Genomic DNA, 26,565 nt, shown 5'->3' with positions numbered 1-26,565 from the left:
ATGCCCACCTGGCAGCTCTCCCCAGTTTAATTAAAGTTTACAAAATGGTACAAAATGGAAATGATGAAGCAAACATAGCGCACAAGCATAACAAAGGGCCTATTAATTGTTATGTAATGGGACCATTTATGTAATTGTACAAGAAATGCTCGAAAAGTGTATTCACTCATTGCAGAATCTTGGCCTGGTTGAGAAAGAGCTTGCTATGCTATTTCTCTTCCCCTTTCTATTCACCCTTCCTACAACTTGCCCCCTCCCCCATTCCTAATTTGGAGCCAGCTTGTTCCAGCCCTGGTGGCTACGGTAATTTACTGCCAAGTCATGGCATTTTACCACTGTAACAGAATAACTCTATCATAAGAGCTCTCATAGAAATATTGCTAAAGCAATGGTTTTGGTGTGAGGAAGGATAAAGCTTCTAAGTTAAATTATGCTCAATGTCTCTAGATGGTCCATTCAGAAAAGCAATTTGTTGCTGTCTTCTTCAAAGAAAGCTCATCATTTGTTACAGCCAAATGTTTCAGAAATAATGTAATATAATCACCATCATTCCACAATGCCTCTCATGATGTGCAATAGCACGGTAATGTCCAACCAACCAAACTTAAAGGTAACAAGCACTAGAAAAAGGATCCACGGTTTATCATGAAATAGCTGAAGTCTTCTGGGGCTGACAGATGCTGCTCCAGAAGGTTAATAAGATGAAGACAGCTCTTCCAGCCTGACTGTAAGAGGGATTATGTCTGAGCAGCAGATAAACAGATTATTCCAGAAACAGACACTGTTTTTTTTTTTCAAAAACTTCGTCACACTTGTCACAATTAGGAGTTTATCATTCCAGTCCCCCTTTCAGCCTCTTGGGCTACAAGTGTGTGTTTGAGGGGTTTGTTCAGTACTTGCATTCTGGCACCTGTTACCCTCCTCGCCTCACTGTGATTTGAAACAATTCAGATCCATGGGACACTTTTGAAAAGTGGGAATAGGAAGAGCTTTTGGAATTTTAGCTTCTTTATAAGAAATCTGTTAACCTACCTCAACTATCCCTACTCCCTGCGTTACTATTACTAAAAATTGTGAATGATCAATAGACAGCATGCATTTGAAAACTGGATTAATATTTTTGGTCATTTGCCTTGTTCTCCAAGTTCAAGGAAGCAAAGGTAAGTTCATATGTAAAAGGATTGTATTTATTTACTTTTTTTTTTTACTTTGTTACCTAAAACACAAAAAGAGCAGGCAGTTTTCCCTAAGCCGAGAATTCAGTGTCTAGATTAGGGTAATAAAAAGTGTGTCAGTAACACTTAGCTACAGGCAAGGCTGAAGAAAGGTTGATTTAACTACTGTTGTGCAGGTTTGCCAAGCATTAAATCTTCGCAAAATATGTGCTTTGGTTGATTTTCTTATTCATGGTTTATGAGGACAGAAATAAAATTTCAAAAGCAATGACTTAGAAATGGCAAAATGGCTGAGTGAACTCATAAGAAGCTGTATTGTTAAAGATAATCTGCTGTTGCTGAACTGAAAAGAATACAAAAAAGTATACTTTTGCCTTTACTGGCCATTGCCAAGAACAAATTAAAAAACTGGTAGGAATATACACAAATCCTGCATGTAAAAAGGCACTATCAAATAAACAGAAAAGGGCAATGCAAATAAGGGCTAATGAACATGTAGAGCAGAACAAGCATAAAATATAAAATTATAAAATACAATGAAAAAGAATGCATCTGCTAACATAAGTACTTATTGAAGCAAGTAAAAAAATATAATCATAATAATTAAATAGCACATGTTCATTTTTTGACATGTAAGAGAACTTTCAAATCTATTTCCATGGAGAGTTTCCTATAAAAATTAAAATGAAGCATTGATTTGTAAAATTTCTTAGCAAGAATAAAAGTAGTGAGACAGAAACGAGACAACTATTTTGTATTCAGTGCAACAACTAATGATTGTACCTTCAGACATATTGAGAAGTTCATAGCCTTTTTCTTTAATTATTCAACAACAAAAACATGAGTGATTTTCCTGTTTCATTTACATATAGAATTAAGTAGGGAGGAATGTGATTTTTCTATATATTTTGGTTGCTTATTAACTTTTCTATCTATTCTTGACATTTATACAATCCAATTAAAATCCCACACCACAATTGCTTTGTGTTTTGCCTAAGTGATCTATGAATGACCTAATACTGTACATCCTACTTTCTGTCAAGCCTAGTCATGTTAGTTAAATGCAAAAATTAAGTAATTTCAAAAACGGTATTTTCATTTATATTTCTATGTTTTTACAAAAACAGAGGAGACAGGCTGCTGTCAGTAATGTTTAAAAAGCTTACTATCTGCACACAGAATTTGTTCTTGCTTGTATTTTTATAAAGCAGTTGTTTTTATCTCACTGCACTATAGCTAAACAGCTAGAGAAAAATTAGTGCATTGAATTATTGAGGAAATTTTTCCTTAGTAAAACATAATGAGTCAGCAAAGTGCTAACACCAGTTGCATCTGATGTGTTTTCTGCTACTATATGCTTTTATCTTTTTGTTTCACATAATTTCACATAATTAGTTAATAACATTTGCAGGTGTAGCAGAGAGAGAGGACTGGTGAGAGTCAAGATATGTCTTCCACAAACACAGTAAGGAAAAAGAGATTTACCAATTCACGTTACCTTCACAATTGCATTTCACTGCAGTATAAGGTAGAACTTATTCTGAGTAATTGGTGCACTATTTATGGCATAAATTATATTTATAGTTGTAATTATAAATCCCAAAAGCAATAAAATAAAAAGGTAGGCTGAACATTTCTGATTATCTTCTCATGCCTAGATATTGCACCAGATCTATTAAAACAATTTGGATGGCATTTTACAAAGAGGAACTCAAGCTAAACATTAAGTACATTTGCCTAAAAGAAAGCTATTCTGGATTGTGAAAAACTTCTGCAAAAAGAAGCAGTGGCAAATTATTACTCAGAATATTTAATAATCCGCAGAAAAAAAGGCTGGATAATAAACTTTTAGAGAACATCCTGCACCAAAAGGGGGTGGGTGCAGGATTGAATTGTGAAATAGTTGTATTTTTCATCTCTAATCTCTCTGAGCCTTTAAAATACAACAACAAACAACAATTATTATTGCAATACTTAATAACAAAGATTAGGGAGTTTAACTTGGAATTTCCAGGCTTGTTGCTGGTGTGTACAGCAGTAATTTCTTACACACATTCATTTTTAATGATAATTGGAAAATTTTCCATCCCTACAGCTTAAGCTATGTCTGGTGCATACAGACATATTGGGGTTATCTTTATTTTCATGGAAATATATAGCATATTAAAACTTTTTGAGTAAATACTACTTCCAAATGTACATGCACAACATTTAATAGGCTGTTGCTTACCAAACCTTATGCCTCTCTGAACCAATTAGTCTCTACTTTGCCCTGCCATACTCCTGACTTCAGACTTACATGGCTAAACTGCCTCCCTCTACTCAATGAAAACTGTATGTTCATATACACTCAGAAAGGCACTCAGACTTCCTGAGTGATTATGCTTTATTTAAGATACTGTATTACATATCTTATTAGCACTAGGCGCCAATTTTGACAGTAATGTGTACTTAAAGAAGCACATGGCCTTCTCAAAGGCACTTAGTAGTTAAAGCACTTAACCAGTGGGAGCAATTCTAAAGGGAGGCTTGGGTTCTAGGCCCTTCTGAGGCTGAAAGGGTTCAAACCCATATTTCCCACTTGCCAGAAGAGTGTTCAAACTGCTAGCCTATAGAATAGGCAAGGTAGGGGTACCTGGCTCCCTCTTACATGTTCTCCCTCTTCCCATAAATCTTGCACTCTTGGTGGCTCAGTGGGCCAACTTCACCAGGAGGGGTTGAAAGCCCCATCTCTATCCAACTACTCTACTTCCTAGTAGTTAAGGTGTTCCCCTGAAAAGCTTGCATGCTTGGATGCTCTCAGGTTGAGTTAGGCCTGTAAATCAAGTCTTCCATTTCCTGGATGATCACTCTAACCACCAAACATGAAGCAGTACCACTGTCAACAGCATGACACCCATGTGATAGGTCACAAGGCAACAGAGAAGTGCCTGACGTGTAGCCCTAAGTCAGGCACCTAAGCTCCGAGAAGTCACAAGTTTGGACACACCCTTGTAGTGTTTGCTACAGGGAAGCACCCCTTCCTCCTAAACACCTGGGTATTCCAGCTTACCCTTTGGATGCACCAAACTGTTCCCATTTCCACTACAGGCATCTGAAGTGCCCCACCTACTTAGATTGGGAGGGGAAAGGTGCGTACTTCTTAGGAATGCTGAAGCCTATATGCAGGACTCTGAAAGGCCAGTATGGATTTGTTCTGTAGACACCCATCTTCAATTGTATAAATATGCATACTGGGTGCTAAATATCTAAAGAGTAGATAATCTAGGTGTGCTTGAGATTTTTCTCATTCTTCTGGTCAATCTTGAGATATTGCAGGCCAATGTACAAATTAGCTTTTTAATTCCCTTTAAGTTTTTTTACAACACCAATAGCCACTAAATTAATTCCTGAATTCATCAGTTGTTAACATTCCCTATGACAGAACTGCATTCAATTATTATTTTGTTCCTACCGATATTTAAAGGATGTCAGATAAAGGTGGTGGTGCCTCTTCGGAAACTTTCCTTTTCTCCCTCCCTACCTATTTTTAGTATGCAGTCAAACTAAATAGCCTCAATCAAAAAGTCTATATGTTCCTCCCTCCCATATAACAGCACCACGTTAAGCAAAAAAAAAGTCACTAAAGAACAATGCAAGAAATTCCTTTGAAACGCCAAGGTACTTCCAGACCGAACATTTAGTATCAACAATGTTCTAGTCCTGGCCAGACCTAGGATCCAAAGACAGAACGAAGGATTTGAATTAAGATGCTTTGAACTGTCCTGGCGCAAACCATTTTTAAAAAGAAAAATATATTTAAACCAACACACTGTGCCGATAAAATGTAAAGATGGAGTGAATGATTGAACTATAAAGCACTGAAATTATCAGTTAACCACTGGTGGGTTTTAAAATATAGCAGCTAATCCTATAATTATGAATAGAAACTGCACTTCTGGCACTTTGTATTCTGCTTTCAGTCAAAAGAATGCAAAAGCCACATAACAGCACTCAAGGTTGCTAAGTGTTAGTTTTTATTCAGCAGACAGATATTCTCTATTTACTCAGAGTCATTCTGTGGGAGACAAAGGCTCTATGTGCTCTGTGAAATCTTTTTAATTAATTCTGACTTACTGCTTTCTATTCAGCTGTCCCAATTCAACAGTCAGTAACAGGTACACATCTTTGTTACTATAACCGTCCTTGAGAAAAGGGTTAAACAAATCTATGCTGGATGGAGGAGGGTACAGAAAACTTCAAAGAAAAAAGCCATAGAAATACCATTTTTGTTCTTCAGAAGTATTCCTCAGTTCATCCATGAAATAGAGATTCACATTGTTGAACTAAGGATGATACACTCTCCTGTTTGTGTCTGTGTACAGTTGAAATAAGAAATTAAATGCCTCAAATGCCAAAATAAAACTGAATCAGTTGTGAGTGGTTTTTAACAGGATTTGTTTAATTCTAAAGATGAATATATGCAACAGAATATTTGTATTAACAGTTCTTATTAAGCAGCAATTCCAAATATGCTGTAGGTTTGCACACAGATACCATGGTGACTGATGTATCAGGAATGCCTAGATGAAAAAAAAAAACAGATAGCTTTTGAAAGGGAAAAGGGAAAATGTAAATAACATTGGAAAACAAGATAATTATAACCTATAAGGGGCTTTGTCCCCTGTCAAGATATATATTAATAATCCACAATGAAATAACTTCAGTCCAAACTAGTCTCCACTTGCTAGACAACTATATTGTTGCTTATTCTATTATGCACAGCAGGACTTCTCATACTACCTTCATAACTCTGGGGCTCCTATACGTGCACAGGAAGGCTGCTGTGAGGCACTGTAATTCCAGTGCATCCAAGTAGACTCTATTAATTGAGTCTGCTGGAGTGTGGTAATTACCATGCTCCATCAGATTCCAGCGACACATGTATCAGCATCCCACACTGAAAAATGACAGTTGGGGCACTTTCAACTCAAGCTTTAGTTCAAAGTGCCCTGCCACCATTTTTCAGCGCGGGGACACTGGTACATGTGATGCTCCAGGAGTTTTTAATGAGTGCAGCTCATTCCAATGTGCTCTTGGAGCTCCACAAATTAAAGTGTCGCCCCCTCCCCCCCCACCCCCCCACACACACAGACATCTATAATTGTTCCTGGTGTCTTAGTGGCTTTCAGATGTGCATTAAGCAACATGATTAATGTGCATTTGGTACTCTTGCATCCAAGAGGAACATTCTGTATGCATTCCAAAGTGTTTGTTTTGAGTTTGAAAATATTTTAATTATATGTATATGATTGTCCTAGCTAGTGGCAAAGTAGTAGTTAGAACAAAGTTAGTAGCTGCAACAAAGCTTTAGAGAAAAGCAGCAGCTGTCATATATTTTTGGCTTCAACTTATCCCTATAAACTAAGTTAGATAAAGGTTCTTCTTATACTACAGAAACAGAACAGAACCAACTAGCAAGCCCAGGTCATCCAGGGGGGGTGGTCTCAGCCTTTATACAAACCAATTTCAATATCTAGCATGACAACAGCCATTAAAGGTTTCCACTGCCATTGCCTCCTAATAATTTGCAAGTGGAAACTTTTAGGTAACTTTTGAAAAAGGTCTCATCTCTCTTGCCCTAGCTGAGAAGACTGGCTCTTCTACTCAAGGAAAACTCTTAGGGTGAATTATTCCCCCATCCCTAATTTATGGAGAAGACATACCAAGGTGGTGTTAGATCTTGACAGCATAATATTAACAATCACCAGAGAGCACCTGCACCATTTGACATAATTCTGCTGTGTTTGTACTTTTTATGTAGTTGTGGCCTCCCTTATTGTGGTATCTGAGGGCCAAATCAAGATTGACCTTGCAGGACGTTGGCTTGGAGTTAGGTTTCACTGCAGGGTGATCCAGACTATGAGGGCACTGCATAGAAAGGCACCTAGAACTGTCCCCTAGGAAACAATAAATCTTTTGCTTCTGCCGCTGCCCAGCATAGGCACATTATTCAGGGATGTTGACACAGAGTGGCTGGGGAAAGTACAAGAAAAACCCCACTCATACCCCCTCCCTTACCTGTGATGTATCTAGAACCTCCCAGACTGCTGTTCTCCCCAGGAGCTCAGCAAATTGAACAGAGGCTATCTCTGACTTCTGGCTATGCCAAATGGGCCAATTGGGTCAGGCACTGGGGTCCACTGAAAGGGAAGTGTTAACCAGGGAGGAGCCTAAAAAGTATGTCAACCCTGATGCCAAACAGCTGGCTGGCAATTCAGGGGCCAGTGATTTCCTCAGCAGGGACAACGAGCTCCAGCTGTTCAGAGGAGGCAGATTCTGATTGGAGGGAAGAAGTGACCAGGGAATATAAGGAGCTCCCAGAACTGAGGCATGGCGGGGAATGGAAAGTAGAGAAACAGGAACATCAGACAGGTGAGAAGCAGCTGAGCTTCTCACCTTTCCTTATACTTGTTCAAGAAAGGCTATTAAGTTTTCCTGGGGCAAAGCCAAGCACCTTTAGCTACAAAGCTGGGCACAGATAAGTCTCTGTATTTTGATGTTATACAACTGGAGAACCCTTATAAGAGTCTGAGACTATAAAGAGTATATATATACAGAGGTTTAAGGTGGGAGTGTAGAGGCTGGAGGAGCTCCCATTTTGGGTCCTAAGGCCCAGCAACCAGTCCAGAGTGCTTCAGCCAGAAGAAGGGACTGGTGGTGTTCATTGTGCTTCCCCCCATGGATTAGGACTGTTTCTAGACTGAACAACCCCTCCTATAGTTTTCCATCAAAGTCGTGGCAGACAAGATCAAGTAAGGACTTAGTATTAATACCTTTGTAAAAGACACTGGTAAAACCCCATTTAGAATTACGCATACAGTTCTGATCACCTGTGTTAAAAAACATTAACTTAAACAGGGCTAACACACTGGAAAAGGGCTACTAGTATAATTACATAACATGCTCCACAATGAAACCACCAGAATTCACAGATCCTACATACATTTATCACAAATGTGGGATCTGTATGTTTCATCCAATGCATAAAATGTCCTCATAGAAACTATGCTTGTGAACCTAAATAGCCAGAATGAACTCTCATTGAAAAATGATAAAGGACAGAAACATCTATCAGTCAGTTGGAGAACACTTTTCATAGAACAACCACTCCGTTTCTGACCTCACAATCCTTTCACTCAAGGGAAACTTACAAAACACCATTAGAAGACAGTCCTGGAAACAAAAATTCATAACTTTACTAGGTCCTAAAAACCATGGACTAAACAATCACAACGCTTCAGTAGTGCAACTGCAGGGAAGGGGGACACCAGTCCTGGATGCTGACTTAGAGGGGTGCTGGAATATACCCCCCCACCCCGCTGCAAAAGTAGGAGCAGCCACACAGCACCTGGGCATAGGAGCCAATGTGAAGATACAGCAGCAGCACCAGGGGTTTTTGAATCCTCAGGTAGATAAGAAACACCTCCTTCCTCCCCCTCCCCCCCCCCCAGCCCCCACCAGTACTCGGGAGTTTTGCCCAGGGCAAAAAACTTGTTTGATAAACCTCTGCAATGGTTTTATGGCTCATTACAATTTATCTGCTCCCTGCCATGCTCTCTGTACTTGACTGTACCCTTTTGAATGGTCTTACTCTTTTACTTAATTACATTATCTAGTACAGCTGCCCCTGACTTTTTTTACATCTACTTCTGAGAACTTTTCTTTGTACCACATTTTACAAACCCTTCCTTCATTTCTTTAAGTGACTGTTTCATTTGCATAATGGAATGAGCAAAAGCAATTGTTTTACTAGCTTTTAGATTAGGCGGCATCCACTTCTTTTCCAGCTCTGAGGAAGGACTCTTTGTCCCAGAAAACTTCTTTAACATCTCTCCAAACAGTTAAGCAGTTCAGTTTTCCAAGGAAACATTACCAAAAAACCCTTGCTTATCAAATCCCTTGAGTCTTCTATTCACCAAACTAAATAACCTAGTTCTTTCAGCATTTCTGTAAATCACAGAACCATAGAGAAGTAGGCCTGGAAGGGAACTCCATAGCTCATCTAGTCCAACCCCCGATAGTACGTATCCAAACCATACTATACAAAACCATTGTCTAACCTCTTAGCAAAACTAAGCAGTCAAACTGGATACAACATAATGTATATTGTTGTATATATTGTTGTATAGATATATTGTTTATCTGCCACAGATAAACCATGCAGAGCATGGTAGCCAATGTCCTGCTTTGTAAAGTTTGTTAATATATATTCAAGAGATCCCAGGAAAAGGCCCATGCCCCATACTACAAAGGAAGACTAAGCCACCCCCACCCCAGTTCATACCAATCTGATCATGGGATAAAATTTCTTCCTGACTCCAAATATTATGATTAGTCCAGTCTGATCCTGAGTGGTAGGGCAAATCCTTCTAGTCAGGAACTTCTGAGTTTAAGTCAAAACAGGATCACTGGCATAACCCAATCAAAATCCCCAGTATTGGCTGCAGCCAACACCCAATGCCTCTGTGGGTAGATTAAAAAATCCTTATACATAGAATCATAGAAGTAGGGTCGGAAGGGACCTTGTAGATCTTCAGGTCTGACCCCCTGCCTGGGCAGGAAGAAAACTGGGCTCAAATGATCCCAGCCAGGTAGGCATCAAGCCGCTTCTAAAAGACCCCCAGGGTAGGAGCCAGCACCACCTCACTTGGAAGTTGGTTCCAGATCCTAGCCGCCCTGACTGTGAAGTAGTTCCTATGGATGTCTAATCTAAACCTACTCTCCAACAACTTGTGGCCGTTATTCCTTGTTATCCCAGGGGGCACTAGGGGAAACAAGGTCTCCCCCAAACTCTTCTGGTCCCCCCTAGTGAGTTTATAGACGGTCACCAGGTCCCCCCCTCAGCCTTCTCTTGTGAAGGCTGAACAGGTTCAGGTCCCGTAGCCTCTCATTGTAGGGTCTGCCCTGCTGTCCCCGGATCATGCGGGTGGCCCTCCTCTGGACCCTTTCAATGTTGTCCACATCCCTCTTGAAGTGGGGTGCCCAGAACTGGACACAGTACTCCAGTTGCGGCCTGACCAGTATCGCGTAGAGGGGGAGGATCACCTTCTTGGCCCTACTTGAGATGCACCTGTGGATACACGATAAGGTCCAGTTAGTCCTGCCGACCATGACCTCGCATTGTCGGCCCATGTTCATCTTGGAGTCAATGACGACTCCAAGATCCCTTTCTGCCTCCGTGCTCTCAAGAAGGGAGTTTCCCATCTTATAAGTGTGCTGCCAGTTACTACTGCCCAAGTGCAGCACCCTGCACTTGTCAGTATTGAAACGTATCCTGTTTTTGTTAACCCACCCCTGCAACCTATCCAGGTCTTTCTGCAGTCTTTCCCTCCCTGCTAACATGCCCACCTCACCCCAAATTTTGGTATCATCAGCAAATTTGAACAGGTTGCTTTTCACCCCGTCATCCAAATCGCTGATAAAGAAATTGAACAGTGCGGGCCCAAGGACTGAGCCCTGGGGGACTCCGCTGCCCACTTCCCCCCAGGTTGAATATGACCCATCCACCACCACCCTCTGAGTACGACCCTTCAGCCAATTCACAATCCATCTGGCTGTGTAGGCATCAATGCCACAGTCACCTAGTTTTTTAATGAGGATGGGGTGGTCAACAGTGTCAAAGGCCTTGCTGAAGTCCAGAAACACTACATTCATGGCGATACCTGTATCCAATGCTTTTGTGACCTGATTGTAAAAGGCAATCAGTTTGGTCTGACATGACCTGCCCCTAAAGAAACCATGCTGGTTGCCCTTGAGCATCATCCCTGATGCCAGCCCATCACAGATGTGCTCCTTGATGATCTTCTCAAAGAGTTTCCCAGGATTGAGGTAAGACTGATGGGCCTATAGTTGCCCGGGTCCTCCCTCCTTCCTTTTTTAAAGATGGGGACCACATTGGCTATCTTCCAATCATCTGGCACCTGGCCTGAGCACCACGAGCGCTCATAAAGCCATGCCAAGGGCCCTGCAATAACCCCTGCTAGCTCCCTCAACACCCTGGGGTGGAGAGCATCTGGACCTGCTGATTTGAACACGTCCAGCCCCTCCAGAAGCACTCTAACCCAGTCCTCCTCAACCTTAGGTCTTGAGGTGTTCCCCTTGAGTCTGTCTTGAATCACAGTGGGGGAGTCCTGGTCCCTGCACAAGAAAACAGAGGTGAAAAATTTGTTAAAGAGGTCTGCCTTCTCTGGCGCGACCACCAGATTGCCCGGCACATCTTACAGGGGCTCAACATTTCCCAGCGCCTTCTTCATCCTCCCTATATATTAGAAAAAGGACTTTTTATTATCTTTGATCTTGGACGCTAGTCCTAGCTCTATGTCTGCCTTAGCTTTCCTAACAGCCCCCCTACAGGCCCGAGCAGTGGAGGTATACTCCTCTTTGGAGATCGCCTCCCACCCCTTCCACTGGGTGTACGCCGCCTTTTTGGCAACCAGGCATTCCCAGACGTCCTTGGTGAGCCAGGGAAGCTTTTGGGCACTCTTGCCCCCCCTTGCTTCTTGTTGGGATCGTCACCCCTTGGGCCCTGTAGCAGCAAGGGGGAGGGGGACATGGGAAAATTCCCTCCCAGTCCCATGTGGCAACCAGGAGAGCCTGGAAGCATGGGAAATACCTATAGCAGAACCTAGACAAACCCTGACCAGTGGCTGTTCAACCTCTTCTTAAACACCTCCATTGATGGAGAGGCCACAGCTTCGCTAGACAGTCTATTTCACTGCTTCACTGTTCTAATGGTGAATAAGTTTTTTTCTGATATCCAAGCTAAACCATCTTTGCTGCAATTTCAAGCCATTGGTCTAGGTCCTACTCCCTGCAGCAGAAAAGAAGAGGTGTTTTCCCTCTTCCTTACAGTATCATGTCCCCTCTTAAATGCCTTCCCCACAAGCTGAACATACCTAGCTCCTTCAATCTCTCCTCATATGACTTGCCTTCCAAGCCCTTGATCATACTTGTCACCCCCTTTGGACTCTCTCTAACTTCTCCATGTCCTTTTTAAAATGTGAAGCCCAGAATTGCAGTTTAACAAGGATAAGTGCATAGTGCTACATCTAGGGATAACCAATCACCAACACTTACAGACTAGGGGGTGACTTTCTAAGCAGCACAGCAGCAGAAAGGGATCTCAGAGTCATAGTTGACTCAGAGATGAACATGAGTTGTCAATGTGACAAAGGGATCAGTAAAGCTAACCACTCTCTTCCTTGCATTAGCAGGTGCATCACAAGCAGATCTGAGGAAGTGATCCTTCCCCTCTACACAGCCTTGGTCAAACTACAGGTGGAGTACTGCGTCCAGTTTTGGGCACTGCAATTTAAGAGGGATGTGGACAACCTTGAGAGGGTTCAGAGGAGGCCACTCGTATGGTTAGGGGCCTGAAGTTAAGATCCTACGAGGAGAGATTGAGAGACCTGAATCTCTTCAGTCTAAACAAAATGAGGCTGAGAGGTGATCTTGTGGCCATCTACAAATTTATCAGGGCAGGGTGGCAAGAAATAGGAAATGCTCTGTTTACCAGAGCGCCCCTTGGGGTTACTAGGAACAATGGCCATAAACTGATGGAGAGCAGATTTAGATCAGACATTCGGAATAATTTCTTTATGGTGAGGGTTGCCAAAATTTGGAATGGGCTTCCAAGGGAGGTGATGCCCTCCCCTACCTTGGTGGTCTTTAAGAGGAGACTGGACAAGCACCTGGCTGGGTCATCTGACCCCAGTGCTCTTTCCTGCCCAGGGCAGGGGGTCAGACTTGATGGTCTACTAAGGTCCCTTCTGACCCTAAAAATCTATGAAATCTATCTATGAATTGTGTACAGTACTGTGAGGAATAATGTAAGCCCAGAATCGTGTGCAGTACTCTAAGTGAGGCATAATGATTATTCTTCCCAAGGTGTGGCACCTTGCATTCGTCAGCATTGAATTTCATAGCTCCAGCCCAGCTTTCCAATCTGTTGAGATTCTTCTGAATTGCACTTCTTCCTCATTTCATATCTTCTGCAAACTTGCTCAAGAAGCTTTCTATGCCAGCACCAAAATCATTAATAAACACACTAAACAGCACTGGGCCCAGGATAGACCCCTGTGGGATTCCACTTGAAGCCTCCTGATATTCTGACATGGATCCATTTATAATTACTTTTTAGTTGTTCCTATTGAGCCAGTTGACTATGCATCTTATAGTAGCTTTGTTCAGCCCATATTTCTCCAATTTCTTTATGAGAAGTCATGCAGGGTCTTGTCAAAAGCCTTGCTGAAATCCAAATACACTGTATCTACAGCATTCCCTTCATCCACCCAAACAGTTACTTTGTCAAGAAAGGAGATCAAGCTGGTATGACACAATTTCTTCCTAGCAAATCCATACTTTTCTCTTCCAGATTCTTGCAAAGTCCATTAGGTTCTTGCTAAAGTCAAGCATGACCAATGCTCTCCTCCCATCTGCATAGCTCATCACCTTCACTAGATGGGTGAAGTTCTGGAATGGTCTTTGAAGCAAAGAAAGGAGCAAGGAACATGAACTGATTCAATATAGAGCTTGATAAGTTTTTGGAAATGATAGCACAATAATGGATAGGTGTGCTCTCAGCATAATATTAACTGCATGTCCTATGTAGTTTTTAGTATTTTTATCTCCCTAAGGATGTTAAAGCCTTGTTGGACAGGCTTGGAAGAGTTAAAATAGGAAAACCTCCTAAAAAGAGGTAGTAAATAAGGGTGAAGTTATGCATAGACAACACGTAGGGGAATCACGGGGCGGGGGGACATGCCCCACCCTGAGATTGGCCCTCATCAGCCAGGGAGTGGGGGCGCCAAGTGAAGCACTGGCTGGTGCCCCCCTCCCCTCCCCCCCGCCCTGATTAGTGCCGGCCGGCTTTGAGAAGCGCTGGTGGCACTGAAAGAAGTGCCAGTGGCACCTTTGGTTTTGCTGACGGCACTTCCAGCTTTGCCGCCAGCACTGTGAATGGCCAATGGAGGACCCCATCCCCCCCGGTCAGTGATCGGCTGCTGGTGCCCCCCCAGACTCTGGAGACACCAGTCACCCATGAAGTTACACATTATACTTAGACCATACTAAATCTGTAGAAAGTTAAGTGATGTTAAAGTTAGAATGTGCTATGAGCAGTCATACATTCAGAGTTAATACCATTTCTTGCCTGCTAAGCTTTCACTGCCCCTAGAAGGCTGGTGAGCAGGGGCATGGGTAAGACCTGGAACACCTGGGCTCTTATCCCTGCTCTGGGTAGTGCACAAGGGGAAACAATGCATCCTGGGATGCTGGAGGACAGCAAATTGGTTGTTTTGATCTCCGTTACCCTAACATGAGGTAGGTAGCATAGCCCAGAGCTAACCTTCACCTGAAGTGGCATAATTTTGAGATGCTCAGGGGGAACTTAGCATGAGCTAATAGGCTGTAATGTGCAGATGGTCACATTTTAAGTGCCCTTAGTATGATCTATGAGTAACACGTAACTCTACCCTGAGATTGATTGATTTATGGTGGACTGTGTCTGCACAGCAGAGGCAACTGTTAGAACTAAGTATAGAGGTTTGATATATGAATGGGAAGAATCAGAAAGGCTCTGAGTAGTAATAAACCCTTTCTGCGTACTTTCTCAGTTCCAGACAGTATTAGAATTATAAAAAATAAACCGCAATATTTATAGAGCAAAGATAATTGAGATGTTGCATAATTAAGAGAACAAGCTTGGCATGCAATTAGTATTCTGATTGATTAGTAAATGCATGATCAGAGAATGCACTGTGTGTTAGCTAATGGCTGGACTAAATATGCAACCATGCACGCATGGTACAAAGATGCAGAACTGTGGAAAACTGGATCCGGCTAAGAGTCACTAAAGCTAAGCCAGTTACATTCAATGATTCAGTGATTTTCCTTTTTGCCCAGAACACAAGGAGTATTTTTTTCCCAAAATTATTGTTTGATTTGCTGGGGTGGGGGAAGAAGTGTTGTCTTCCTCTGAAGTTTTGGAATTGGCCATGGCTAGATTTGGGAAATAGGCACATCTGGGCACCAAGCCAAACTCTCAGGTACATGACACTAAAGGTCAAATTGATGGGCAGATTCAGGGTCAAAATGGAACTTTCCCCCAGTCAGATTGGCAAGAGCTGCGGGATGGGTTTGCTTTCCTCTGTAGCTTGGGACATGGTCCACTTCCTAGGATTATCCAAGGATAGAAGTGGCAGCCAAGTATTGGTGGTACCTTGTCTCTCCTGCTGTCTTCCTGTGGCACTGTAGGACTTTTCATTCTGGTGCTTTGTAGCTGTGATGTACAAGGCAGACATGAGAAGGTTCTTGTGGACCCTTCTGGAGAAATGGTCAGTTGTGAAGCAGGTGCCTGGAAGATCACTTCCAGTGTAACCTGCCTATGAAATGTTAATATAAAACGAAATACTTCAAACATGCAAAGGCAGGGACTCTGCTCTTACTCAGATCTTTTTTTAAATAAGTTTTTAGCCTTCATGATTGTGAGGAAAGCTTGGAAGCATGTCTTGATGTATACATTAACCTACCAAGTCACCACAGAGCTCAGAATAGCAGCAAGAGCTATAAAGTGTACCATAGTTTTCTCAGTGGACTGTTAATCCCCTTGACATACTGTTTGGGAGAGGGAGGTCCACTCTAACAGATAACTCTGGATTTTGCAAGAGAAGTACAGTGCAGCAGATGTGGTATATCAGTTAAAGCATGTACAGTCCAACTTCTGGCATCATTATGAGAAGTCTTTCTGCCATCTCTGCTGCTCCTGAAAGGAGAAGTCTCTGCTCTCCTAAGGGAAAGAAGGAGCTCCACACTTACCTCTCTGCCAAGGCTACACCAAATCCAGGGGGAAAATTGCATCTGGTGTGCCCCATCTGGTCCTTTTCAGCCCAACACCTATTAACCTTACACCTAAGGAGCTGGGGTGCCTGGGCTACCATTAAATGAGGGCATAGTGACAGAGTCTACTGCAGAGACAGCCCACCATAAAGAGGATTTGTTTTCCAATTGTTCTCATTAGCAAAAAAGGAGCCTCACTCTGAAGCAGGAGTCAGCATTTGACCCTGGTCCATACTAAACTCACCTTATGTGCTTCATTGCTAACACACTAGCTTTCCTCATCGATTTATATAACCAGCCATTTACAAATATCTGTATATCTATTTTAATTTATCTATCATTATCTTTGTCTATTCCCACTGCTTTGAATAACAACCAGAACACTGCTACTTACCGTAAGCTTAATTTTCATTTCAGGTCATCTAACCACATTTATAAGAGAACAGTTAAAAACATTTACTTATAAAAAAAAGAAGGTTTCATCACCAGTTACTACTTTTATCTTTGAGTAAGACTTGGATGGTGCATTATTAGCAATTATTGTACTCTGAAGCAGTGTTCCTCCCATTTCAATCAAGTATTCCTCCCTACATTTGAAGAATGTCCTTGAGCACCTTTTTATTAGAGAGCCTAATTTACTTTTTCATATATTTCAAACTTTGGGTTTATTTCAAGTGACTCCTTTAATTTTCTCCTGCATTATTCAGACTTCAATATTGTTATCCTGATGGAGGTTTTCATAGATTTCCTAGACATTAGGGCTGGAAGGGACCTCGGGAGATCATCGAGTCCAGCCCCCTGCCCCAGGAGCAAGAAGTCATCTGAGGTCAAAGGATCCCAGCAAGACAAATGTCCAAATGTCTCTTAAAGGAGTCCAAAGTAGGTGCTTGCACCACCTCCGGCAGCAGTCTTTTCCAGGCCTTGGGGGCTCAGGCAGTAAAGAAGTTCTTCCTTATCCCCAGCCTGAAATGGTCTTGGAAGAGTTTGTGACCATTTGACCTTGTCATCCCTTGAGGCGCTCTGGTGAACAGGTGTTCCCCCAGATCCTGATGTACACCCCTTATATATATATATATTATTATTTTTCTTATTTTTCTTATTATTTTTCTATTCAAGCATTTAATAACAAAAATTTGAAATTCTTCTTGCATATAATCATGATTTAACTTTCTGGGGCCTAGTCAAACTAAACGTCTAATTCTGAATTAGTGTCACAACACAGTGCAATCCTGTTTATGTATTTGCACAGCTGAAAAAGAAATCTTGAAGGCAGAGGAGAAAAGATAGCATTAAACAAGGCTGGCTTTTTAGAAGAATGTCCACTATAATCATGAAAAAGCAACCATGGTTGCAACCTCTCTGGTCCTGCTTTTAGAATAGCAAACAAACAGAACAAAACAAAAGCAAAAAAAAAAAAAATCCTACTGCACCACTCCATTAAGCTTTTAATTTTTTTCCCCCAAAAGCTCTGTTAAAAGAGCCATAAATTATCTTTTTCTTTTCATGCAGATTAAAAACATTTAAGTCTAAATAAGAACTTGTTCCTTCAGAATTACTCAGCTTCTCCTGCCCAGTTATTTAGTAAAGCTCTAAATTGGATAAAATAGTTTTCAAGAAACATGGGGTAGAAGCACTGTCTAATACAAAAGTCTTCACATTATTAAGAAAGAGGTGTTTTATCCTAGCACAGAGAATTTTGTGCATGCCAGTTTCCCCTTGCAATAACCATAGAAGATCTTTGTGGTAACTATAGCAATTTCTTGTGTGAAAAGAGTAAACAATAAGAGTATTTTAAACAAATAGCAGCCTTTTATTGTGGTTTATCATCTTTAAATGAGGAGGAAAAGCTAGTACCAAAGAGATCTCCTTTAACCTCAGTGTGCAAGTCAGAGCTCATCAATGATAAATCATGTTTTGAGATTATCTTTCCCATCTGCATGAGATCAGGGCCCTGAAATTTCTGAATTTAATATCAACACCGAATCCTACCACAACCTTCATAAAAGCACTTAGGATGAGATCCAAATAATTTTCTTAGCCAAAACTTTGCTCTTGCCACCTCACAAAGATATAAAAGAACTAGAAAAGGTATAGAGAAGGGCAACAAGGATAATCAGGGGTATGAAGGGTTTTCATGAGGAGAGACTAGGTTTGGACTTTTTAGCTTAGAAAAAGAGGCAGCTGGGAGACATGATAGAGGTTTGCAAAAGATTAAATGGTGCAGAGAAAGTGAATAAGGATTAATTATTTACACTTTCTTACGATGCTAGAACTAGGGGACATCAAATGAAACTATTAGGTAGCACATTTAAAAGCAGCAAAATGAAGTTCATTTTCACACCATGAGTAATTAACCTGTAGAACTCACTGCCACACTCTTTTGTGGACCCTGACAGTTTATGTCAGTTAAAAAGACTTTTGCACAAAGTCATGGAAGAAAGGTCCATAGGAGGCACTGAACATGGTGCAGAGGAGTGCAGCCTCTAAATCAAAACTCCCTACGCCTCCGAATGGGAGAAGTTGCAATGGGAGAGGAGTAAGCGATGGAAACTTCTGGCATGCTCTGCTCACCCTCCCTCCCAGCCTCCATTCTCTATCACTATGCGAAACAGGATACTGGGTTAGATGCACCTATGATCTGACAAAGTAAATGGTAGTTTATGTAATTTACCATATTTTCTCACATAATACACAGACACACACAAATTGTGCACCTTGTTTGGGGAAGGCAAAATTAAGGGAAAAAAGATTTCTCTAGTCTTTCCTCCATGCAGCTGGGAAGGCAAGGTAGCGCAGACTGACAGCCATTACAGTGTCCCCATGTCTCTCTTTTGATGTGGCAGTAGTAAATGCTCTTCTGAGGAAATCAGCTTCCTAATTTAAAACATGGGCCTCATTTTGGATGGCTAAGTGCAGGGACTGCATGTGATATGTGAATAGATGCAGTAAATGCTTAAGTCATGAAAGCTGAGTCAAATCAACAAATCCAACAGCTACAAAATGCCCAGGATGGTTATATGTCTATTTTGGCCTGAAAATGTTCCCAAGGTGCTAGACTTGGGCCTCTCAGCATACTCAGAACTAATCCAGATAAAGGTCCTTGGTTTCAAAATCTCCCTTATAATCTAGATCAGAGGTAGGGGGAATCCACCTAAATCCCCAATTCACCAGCTATTCAGAGCACACCTAACAATTGATGTACAGTGATAGTATTGACAGATTGAGGTCAGTACAAAGCACACAGCACTTATCACCACTCTTGAATATGGCCTACTGCTTACCTTTTGAACAGCAACCTTATTTTTAGAGCACTCACCCACAACATGGGAAATCTAACATCCCTCTGACATGCCTAAATTAATAATGGTTGACGCCAGGAAGGTATGATAGGGGATGGATTGCCCTAGGCCTGCCCTGTATTTATGCTCTCCTTCAAAACCACCTAGTACTGCCCCTGTCAGAGACAGAGTTTTTGGCTAGATGGACCACTGATGTGGCCCATGTGACTTGCTTTTGTTCTTAGAGCTGGATTAAAGCTATCGTGATAGTTACAGATTTTACATTAGACAGTCAGTGATTTAAAAAACAACAGTAACAACAGAAAAAAAACCCCAAGAAGCATACACCAGAATCCAGCTCACTGCAACCCTTCCCCTCAATGGGAAAGACCTCATCACTAGATTACAGAATTACATATCATGTTCACTTTCCTTGTGTCCCATGTCTTTTGCCCTCTTAGATGACTAGTGGTCCAGCTTCAGTAGCTCCACCCAGCATGTTTTATAGCCTGGTGTTTGAAGCACTCTTCAGGGAATAGATGTGAATTTCAGTCCCTTCAAGCTGAGGAGGCCTAAAACCAGATATCCCATTTCCTGGGCAAGTATTCTAACTGCTATAATTATTATACAAACTCCTGCTGTATTAAATTTAATTAAGGAATGTAGTGAATGGGAATGAAGTGATCGGTGAGACTGTTCCTCTCTCAAATCCTAATTTATTGAACACATAAGCAATACTAATATTTAAGTAAGGCTTTAAATGCAACACTTAACCGTTAAGCAAGCCCTAATAGTTGATACAGATACTTTTATGTGAGCCTTCTGATAGATACTTTCTCAGTTCCGGACAGTATTATAATTATAAAAAATAAATCCCAATATTTATGGAGCAAAGATCATTTAGATAATGCATAATTAAGAGAACAGCCTTGGCATGCAATTAGTATTATGACTGATTAGTAAATGCGTGATCAGGGAATGCAGTGTGTGCTAACTAATGACTGGACTAAATATGCAACCATACACACGATACAAAGATGCAGAACTGCATTGAGGCATACATAAGGGAACTGTAAACTAGATAGATAGATAGATGTAACTGTAAATACACACACACATACACACTGTAAATATGTATATTATTTATATATATAACCTTACATATGGCCCAATGCAATTATGTCATAACTATCCACCAGTCATCTTTCACAAGTGGTCATCTTGCCAGGCTGCCATTTGCATCTTGCTGTCTCATACTGCTAAACCATATCCTCTTTTAACTTCATAAAAAGGTCACCCTAAACTGCAACCCACTTGTTCCACTTTTAGTGATGTTTAGTTAGATATGTCAAGGCACAAAATGACGTTGCTTATGCTAAGCATTTTGCTAAGGCAGCTTGCAGGCCTGCAACCCCTACCACCAGTTATGTTTCCAAGCAAAAGCAGCTTTGTGACTGTGATTTGTATTGAATTTCATTCATTCTGTGATAGGTGACTCTCCCTGTGTCCTTTTTAGCTAAAGATGAAGAGGTACATAATGGGTAACCGTAATTCCATTTCTAGTTCTATAATTCTGAGGAGGAGCAAGAGTCTTGGCACACCCCTGTGCCTAGCACTTTTTACTGGCTAGCTCTAGACACTGCCCTGCTCAGCACCTGTGTATTTTGAATCTTCCCTTGGAGGCATCCCTCTCCATTAACTCTACAGGGATCCTGGATACCTAGCCCTGATTATTTGGGTCACTTCTGGGACAAGACACCAAACTGGAAGTATTCTATGAGAATGAATTGATTCTGATCCTGAGTTTTTCCTCCTTAATTATACTGTCTGGATAATGGGCAATGATTCCTACTTCTTTCCCATGACAGAGAGAATTAAACATTTGTAAAGCACCTTGAGGATGACAAAGTACTATATAAAATTTTAAGTATTATTAAAATGCCACAAGACCAGAGCAGATGTCTTCCTTCCTGCATTAAGATTATCATGAAAAGGGGAAGAATTAAGATTATCATGCGGAAGAATAAAATCATCCACAGCTTTCCAGAATTTAAAAGTGAGACAATGTAAATTAACAGGATGAAACAAAAGGGACAAAATATAAAAACAGTCTTTTGCCTTAAATTAAGAACCTCCCCCAAAAAATCCACATTACTGGGATTGCTTGGTATATGGTTTCTTATGAAAGTGCTCTGGGTTTCAAGGTCAATAAATAACCATGTAAAAGTGGAATCATCCAAGGCTACTCAGTGATAAGCATGGGAGGAGAGCAAGGACAGGCTAGACTGTGTGGGCACATTATCAATATGGTACAAGACTTGTTAGGTTTAAATAAACATTTTTTCAATAAGAAGAAAACATTCAAGCCATTTAGATATTTGTGCTCTTTAGTAGAAGATTCTCTGGTTTGTAATCAAGAATTTATACTAATGCAGGAGGAGGGCAAAGGTCTGATGAGTCACAAACAAACGGTGTTCGTACTGGGAGAGAGAGGTTGCTTTGCATTCAGCAAATGCTGAGAACCATGAACAGATATAGCAAGTTATTCCTTTTTCTAATCCAAACTGTACTGAAATTTGACAAGATGGAGAGCTCACAAGTCAAGATGAAAGAAGCTTTGTGTGCAAAAAGAAAAGGCCACCCCTGGGATGCAAATTGGGTGAAATTCACCCAGTTATAAATGACTCAGGCAAAGGCTTCCACACTATTTTGTCTCCACACTGACCTTTCACGGTAAAAAGAGAGGCTGTAGGTGGAACACTCATAGCTGAAGATGATTCTTTACCTACCCATAATACATAGTAGTATTGGAGGTGGATCAGAGGGTAACTAATATACATACACATTCTCAGATTCAAAAGCCCATATCCTACACCTAATATAAATTGCAAATGGGGGATCGTTTCACTACTGAAGCTTTAAAATCTCCCCCATTAACAGCCTTGTAAATTGTAGTGTTCATAATTCAACCAAATGCCATTAGATCAAATCCTGGGAAAGCAGCAAAGCCTGTATGAAAGACCGTTACTTCAAACAAAATTGATCAAAGAGCTTTGTGACATTTTCTGCTCAAATGGTCAGATTGTATGTGCAGGTTGGCTACAGTACCTAATGCAACCTCTGGAAAGGAGAAGCAGCCACAGTTTACTGTTGTTCCCACTGTGTGGGTTTTGGCCACGTCAAGCATATCTCCACCCTGGAATCTGAGAGACTTGTGTTAGATATCTTAGTGATGTGGAGGTCTCCAGTCTGGTGTACCAACTGCTATCACTCACACGGGTAGTGCAAGTGCCTCACTCTTCAACTGTGGTTAAGCGCTGCACTATTTGCTCCATAAAGGTTTGTGGTAGACCCTGGGAGCATTTGCATGGAGCAAAATCCTTTCACACTTTCTCATCAACAGGGTTCACGAAAGCTCATGCTATACATCTCCAATTTAGTTAGGTTATAAGGTGTGAATCTTCCCTGCCTTCACGGATATCGCTCAGTCAAACATCATTTTAAAAAATAATGATTTCCACAATGATTTGATTTGACATATGCTGTACAACTGTATCCTCATTTTCACTTAACTTGCCAATGATTTCAGAGTTCCACTTAGCAGGTCTAGAACTTGGTGCTGTTCAACCTAAAGTGTGCTTTGAAAGGCCAAAATTATGTGCATTAGCCCCACTTCTGAAATATTCAGCTTCTGCATGGTACTCCTTATAACCAAGTGGTCAACTCTTCACATACAAGAGATCTGCTTATGTCACATGGTGTCGTTAATTATTACTATACAAGATGCAATAACTATAATTCCACCATGTTGACAATATGATACTTATTCAGATGTTAATTAAGAACTCCAGCCATGTATACCCAGAGAACTTCATCCACCCCAAGAGTTTAAGTACCATTTCTTTGTCACATTCAATTTTTCTATTCCTGTTTTTTTCTCCTTTTCCTCACCAGCTTTCAGAATATAATTCACTGAGTTTCAAGCTGTCAAGATAATTCACTTTTATATTCTTTATTTTCTCATCATCCATCCTAGAACAACTGACAGAATAATGAATGCTTTTATTTTGTTTTAGGTTGTTTCTTCCATTTCATAGGAAAACAGATTTTTTTTATCTTTATTTTTTTCTTTTATTCTTATTCTTTGTAAACTTGGTCTCTTGGAAAACAGATTAGCTCCTTTCTCCTGTACTAAGAAAGTTTGAACATTTTCCAAAAGCAATCATTGTTTACAGCCAATTCATCAGCATCCAAGCTACATGAACATTATGTCACCCTCTTATTTTCTGCCTCAAAAATTTTTCCAATTATCTAAAAAATTATCCCTTCCCCTAGTTCTTTCAGCAAACCATTTATTCTATTTACTTGAGTTTTTTTCTTTATTTTGGTATATGGTGAGAATACTAGGTCTGGGAAAATGCCTCAAAAGAATCCTTACAAGTTGAGTTTAACATCAACATTATAATTTATGTAAGAAACAACAGAATCTAAAATATCCTAATTACGTCTTCCAGGAGTTGTTTCATTTTTTTCCATCAGACTGCTACTTTTTCAGATCATTTAAATGTAAGAGTTCTAGTTTTATTTTATGCTGTTAACTTTTTTCACTTTAAACTTGACTTGCTGTGTCATCTTGTGTATAACTTGGAAATAGGAAAAATGCAATCCACAAGAACTGTAGTTGGATCCTTCTGGTTACAGAGGTGCTTCTCCTTTTTTGTAGGTGTTACTCCCAAACTAAAAACAATGAAACCCAGATCCTCAAAGATATCTAGATGCCTAGCTCCCATTGATTTCAGTGCTAGTTTGAAGCTAAGTAACTTGAGGTTCTGGGTCTGAATTCTCAATTATTTGGTTTTAGTTAGCAAGTACAGCGCATTGCAGAGCTTTTTGCACCTCTGAAGCATCTTCCTGCAAGTATTTAAATGAGTATGAAAACTCAGAACATGCCTTTGAGGTGTTAAGTGTCATAAGCAATAGCCATTTTCACTTTTTCATGAGGAAATTGTGGCACAGAGAGATTATAGATAATATTTCAAAAGCAAAATCCCTATTTTCTAAAGTCATCTAAAGCAGAACTAAAACTGGTTGCATAGGCAGCTAAAAAGATTTAGGTGGAGTCTAGATACCTAAGTTACAAAGAGAAAATTGAACTAACCATGCACGAGCAACCACAAAGTTCAGTATGTGCCTTCATTTTGGGGAGCAAAGTTCCCCAACCTACAGCCATTTTATCCAACCTGTGGAGACAGCAGGCTGCTCCTACACAGTGAGATTGTAGTTGCGAGTGTGATGATGGTGAAAAGTGATGATCATAAAATCACAGAAAATTAGGGTTGGAAGGGCCCTCAGGAGATCATCTAGTCCAACCCTCTACTGAAAGCAGAACCATCCCCAAGTAGATCATCTCAGCCAAGAATTTGTCCAGCTGGGTCTTAAAAACCTCCAGAGATGGAGGCTGTGGAGGGTCCACAGCCTCTCTGAGTAACCCAGGGACAAGCAATTATTTCAGGTGGAGGGCCACTTACCCAGCTTTGGCAAGCTGTTGAGGGCCACATGGGTAGCTCCGCCTCTTGACAGGTGCCCTGCCCCTTAGTCACCATCTTGGGACCAATATCTCAATGTTATGGGACCAATGTCCCAGAGCCAGCACTGGTGAGGCCCAGAGCAGGGTGCAGGCTGGCAGGGGTCTGTGAAGCTGGGCTGGGCTGCACCAGCAGGAAGAAGGGGGGAGCTGGCCTGGCTCCATAGAGCCTCTGCTGGCCAGGACCCTGTACCACTGCTGCCCTGCTCTGGGCCCTGCTAGTGCTGGCCCTGGGACACTGGTGTGGGCCCTGTGCTCTCACACCCACTCAAAGCCCCAAGGTACAGGCAGGGGGCAGCATGCAGCCCCAACCCCCTGCTTGCTGGCAGGGAAGGAGCTGGTGCGGAGCGCGGGGAAAAGCAGCCCCTTGCCCGCCCCATGGCCAGCACTCCCTGCTGCAGCTGCTCGCAGCCCACGCAGGGCTGTCCTGAGCAGGCACAGGCAACCCTATGTGGGCTACGAGCAGCTGCAGTGCAGGGCACCGGCTATGGGGAGGGCAAGGGGCTGCTTTTCCCCCACATTCAGCACCAGTTTGTAACCCACCCCCTCTGCCAGTCTGGGCCCCGCACCAGCTCCGGGTTCACCCACTGGGGCTGTGCTGCAGCAGCAGCTGCAGCCCTCCTGCTTGCTGTGCTGGGCAGTGTTTGCTGCTGCTGTCCATCCAGAGCTTGCGTGCTGGGCAGCCCAGAGGCAGTGATGGCAGCCTCACCATAGCCTACAATGGCGCGAGCTCCAGGCGGGCAGCAGCAGCAAACTCCTCCCAGTGTGGCAAGCAGGGGAGCCACAGCTACTGCCATGGCACAGCTCCGAAGAGTGAGTCCAGAGCCAGCACGGAGCTGGGTTACAAGCTATTGCTGAGCGCAGGGAAAAGCAGCCTCTCTCCCACCCTGTGCCTGGTGCCCCACGCTGCAGCTACTCAGAGACCACATGGGGCTGCCTGTGCCTGCTCAGGACAGCCCTCCATGGGCTGTGAGTGGCTATAGCAGGGAGCGCCAGCCAAGGGGCAGGCAAGGGGCCACTTTTCCAAGAACTCTGCACCAGCTCCTCCCCTGCCCTCCCCCCTTTACCTGAGCTTCCCACACTGGGGCAGCCACGTGGTCCCAGGCCAGAAGCCCCTGTTGGGGCTTCTGGCTTGTGGGTCACGGCTGGGTGCACCCTGCTGTTGCAGGAGCCCATCAGGCTTTCCCTGGGTCCTACTGCCCCTGGGTCCTGTCATTTTTGACAGGAACCAAGGACAGATACATTTTAATTTTCAAAAAAAATTTAGGGGTCCCACAGGCCAGATAGAATCGCCTTGCGGGCTGCATCCAGCCTGTGGGCCATATTTTACCCATCCCTGGAGTAACCTGTTCCAATGCTTTACTATCCTCCTAATGAGAAAGTTTTTTCCTAATTTCTAACCTCAACTTCCCTTGCTGCAACTTGAGACCACTGCTCTGTGTTCTGTCATCTGCCACCACAGAGAACAGTCTAGCTCCAGTCTTTGGGACCATTCCTCACGTAGTTGAAGGCTGCTATTAACACCAACCCACCCCCACCTTCAGTTTTCTATTCTCCAAACTAAATAAGCCCAGTTCCCTCATCTTCTCCTCATAAGTCATGTACCCCAGCCCCCTAACCATTTTTGTTGCCCTCTGCTGGACTCTTTCCA

The 26,565-nt window shown here is 42.1% G+C and overlaps 1 protein-coding gene across 1 annotated transcript in view; it reads left to right on the top strand.

Moving 5' to 3' along the window:
* The first annotated feature begins 861 nt into the window (after positions 1-861).
* The window catches only part of IMPG1 (interphotoreceptor matrix proteoglycan 1), a 124,328-nt gene continuing 98,624 nt past the window's right edge, over positions 862-26,565 (top strand). Inside the window, exon 1 of the mRNA XM_059723456.1 lies at positions 862-1,160. Within this exon, the coding sequence (XP_059579439.1) occupies positions 1,094-1,160 (67 nt within the window). The 5' untranslated portion in view covers positions 862-1,093. The remainder of the gene's footprint in view (positions 1,161-26,565) is intronic.

This window comes from Alligator mississippiensis, chromosome 1 (assembly GCF_030867095.1).
Source record: "Alligator mississippiensis isolate rAllMis1 chromosome 1, rAllMis1, whole genome shotgun sequence".
Taxonomy (NCBI): domain Eukaryota; kingdom Metazoa; phylum Chordata; order Crocodylia; family Alligatoridae; genus Alligator; species Alligator mississippiensis.
The sequence above is the reverse complement of the archived record's forward strand: the minus strand, read 5'-3'. Positions and strand labels throughout refer to the sequence as shown.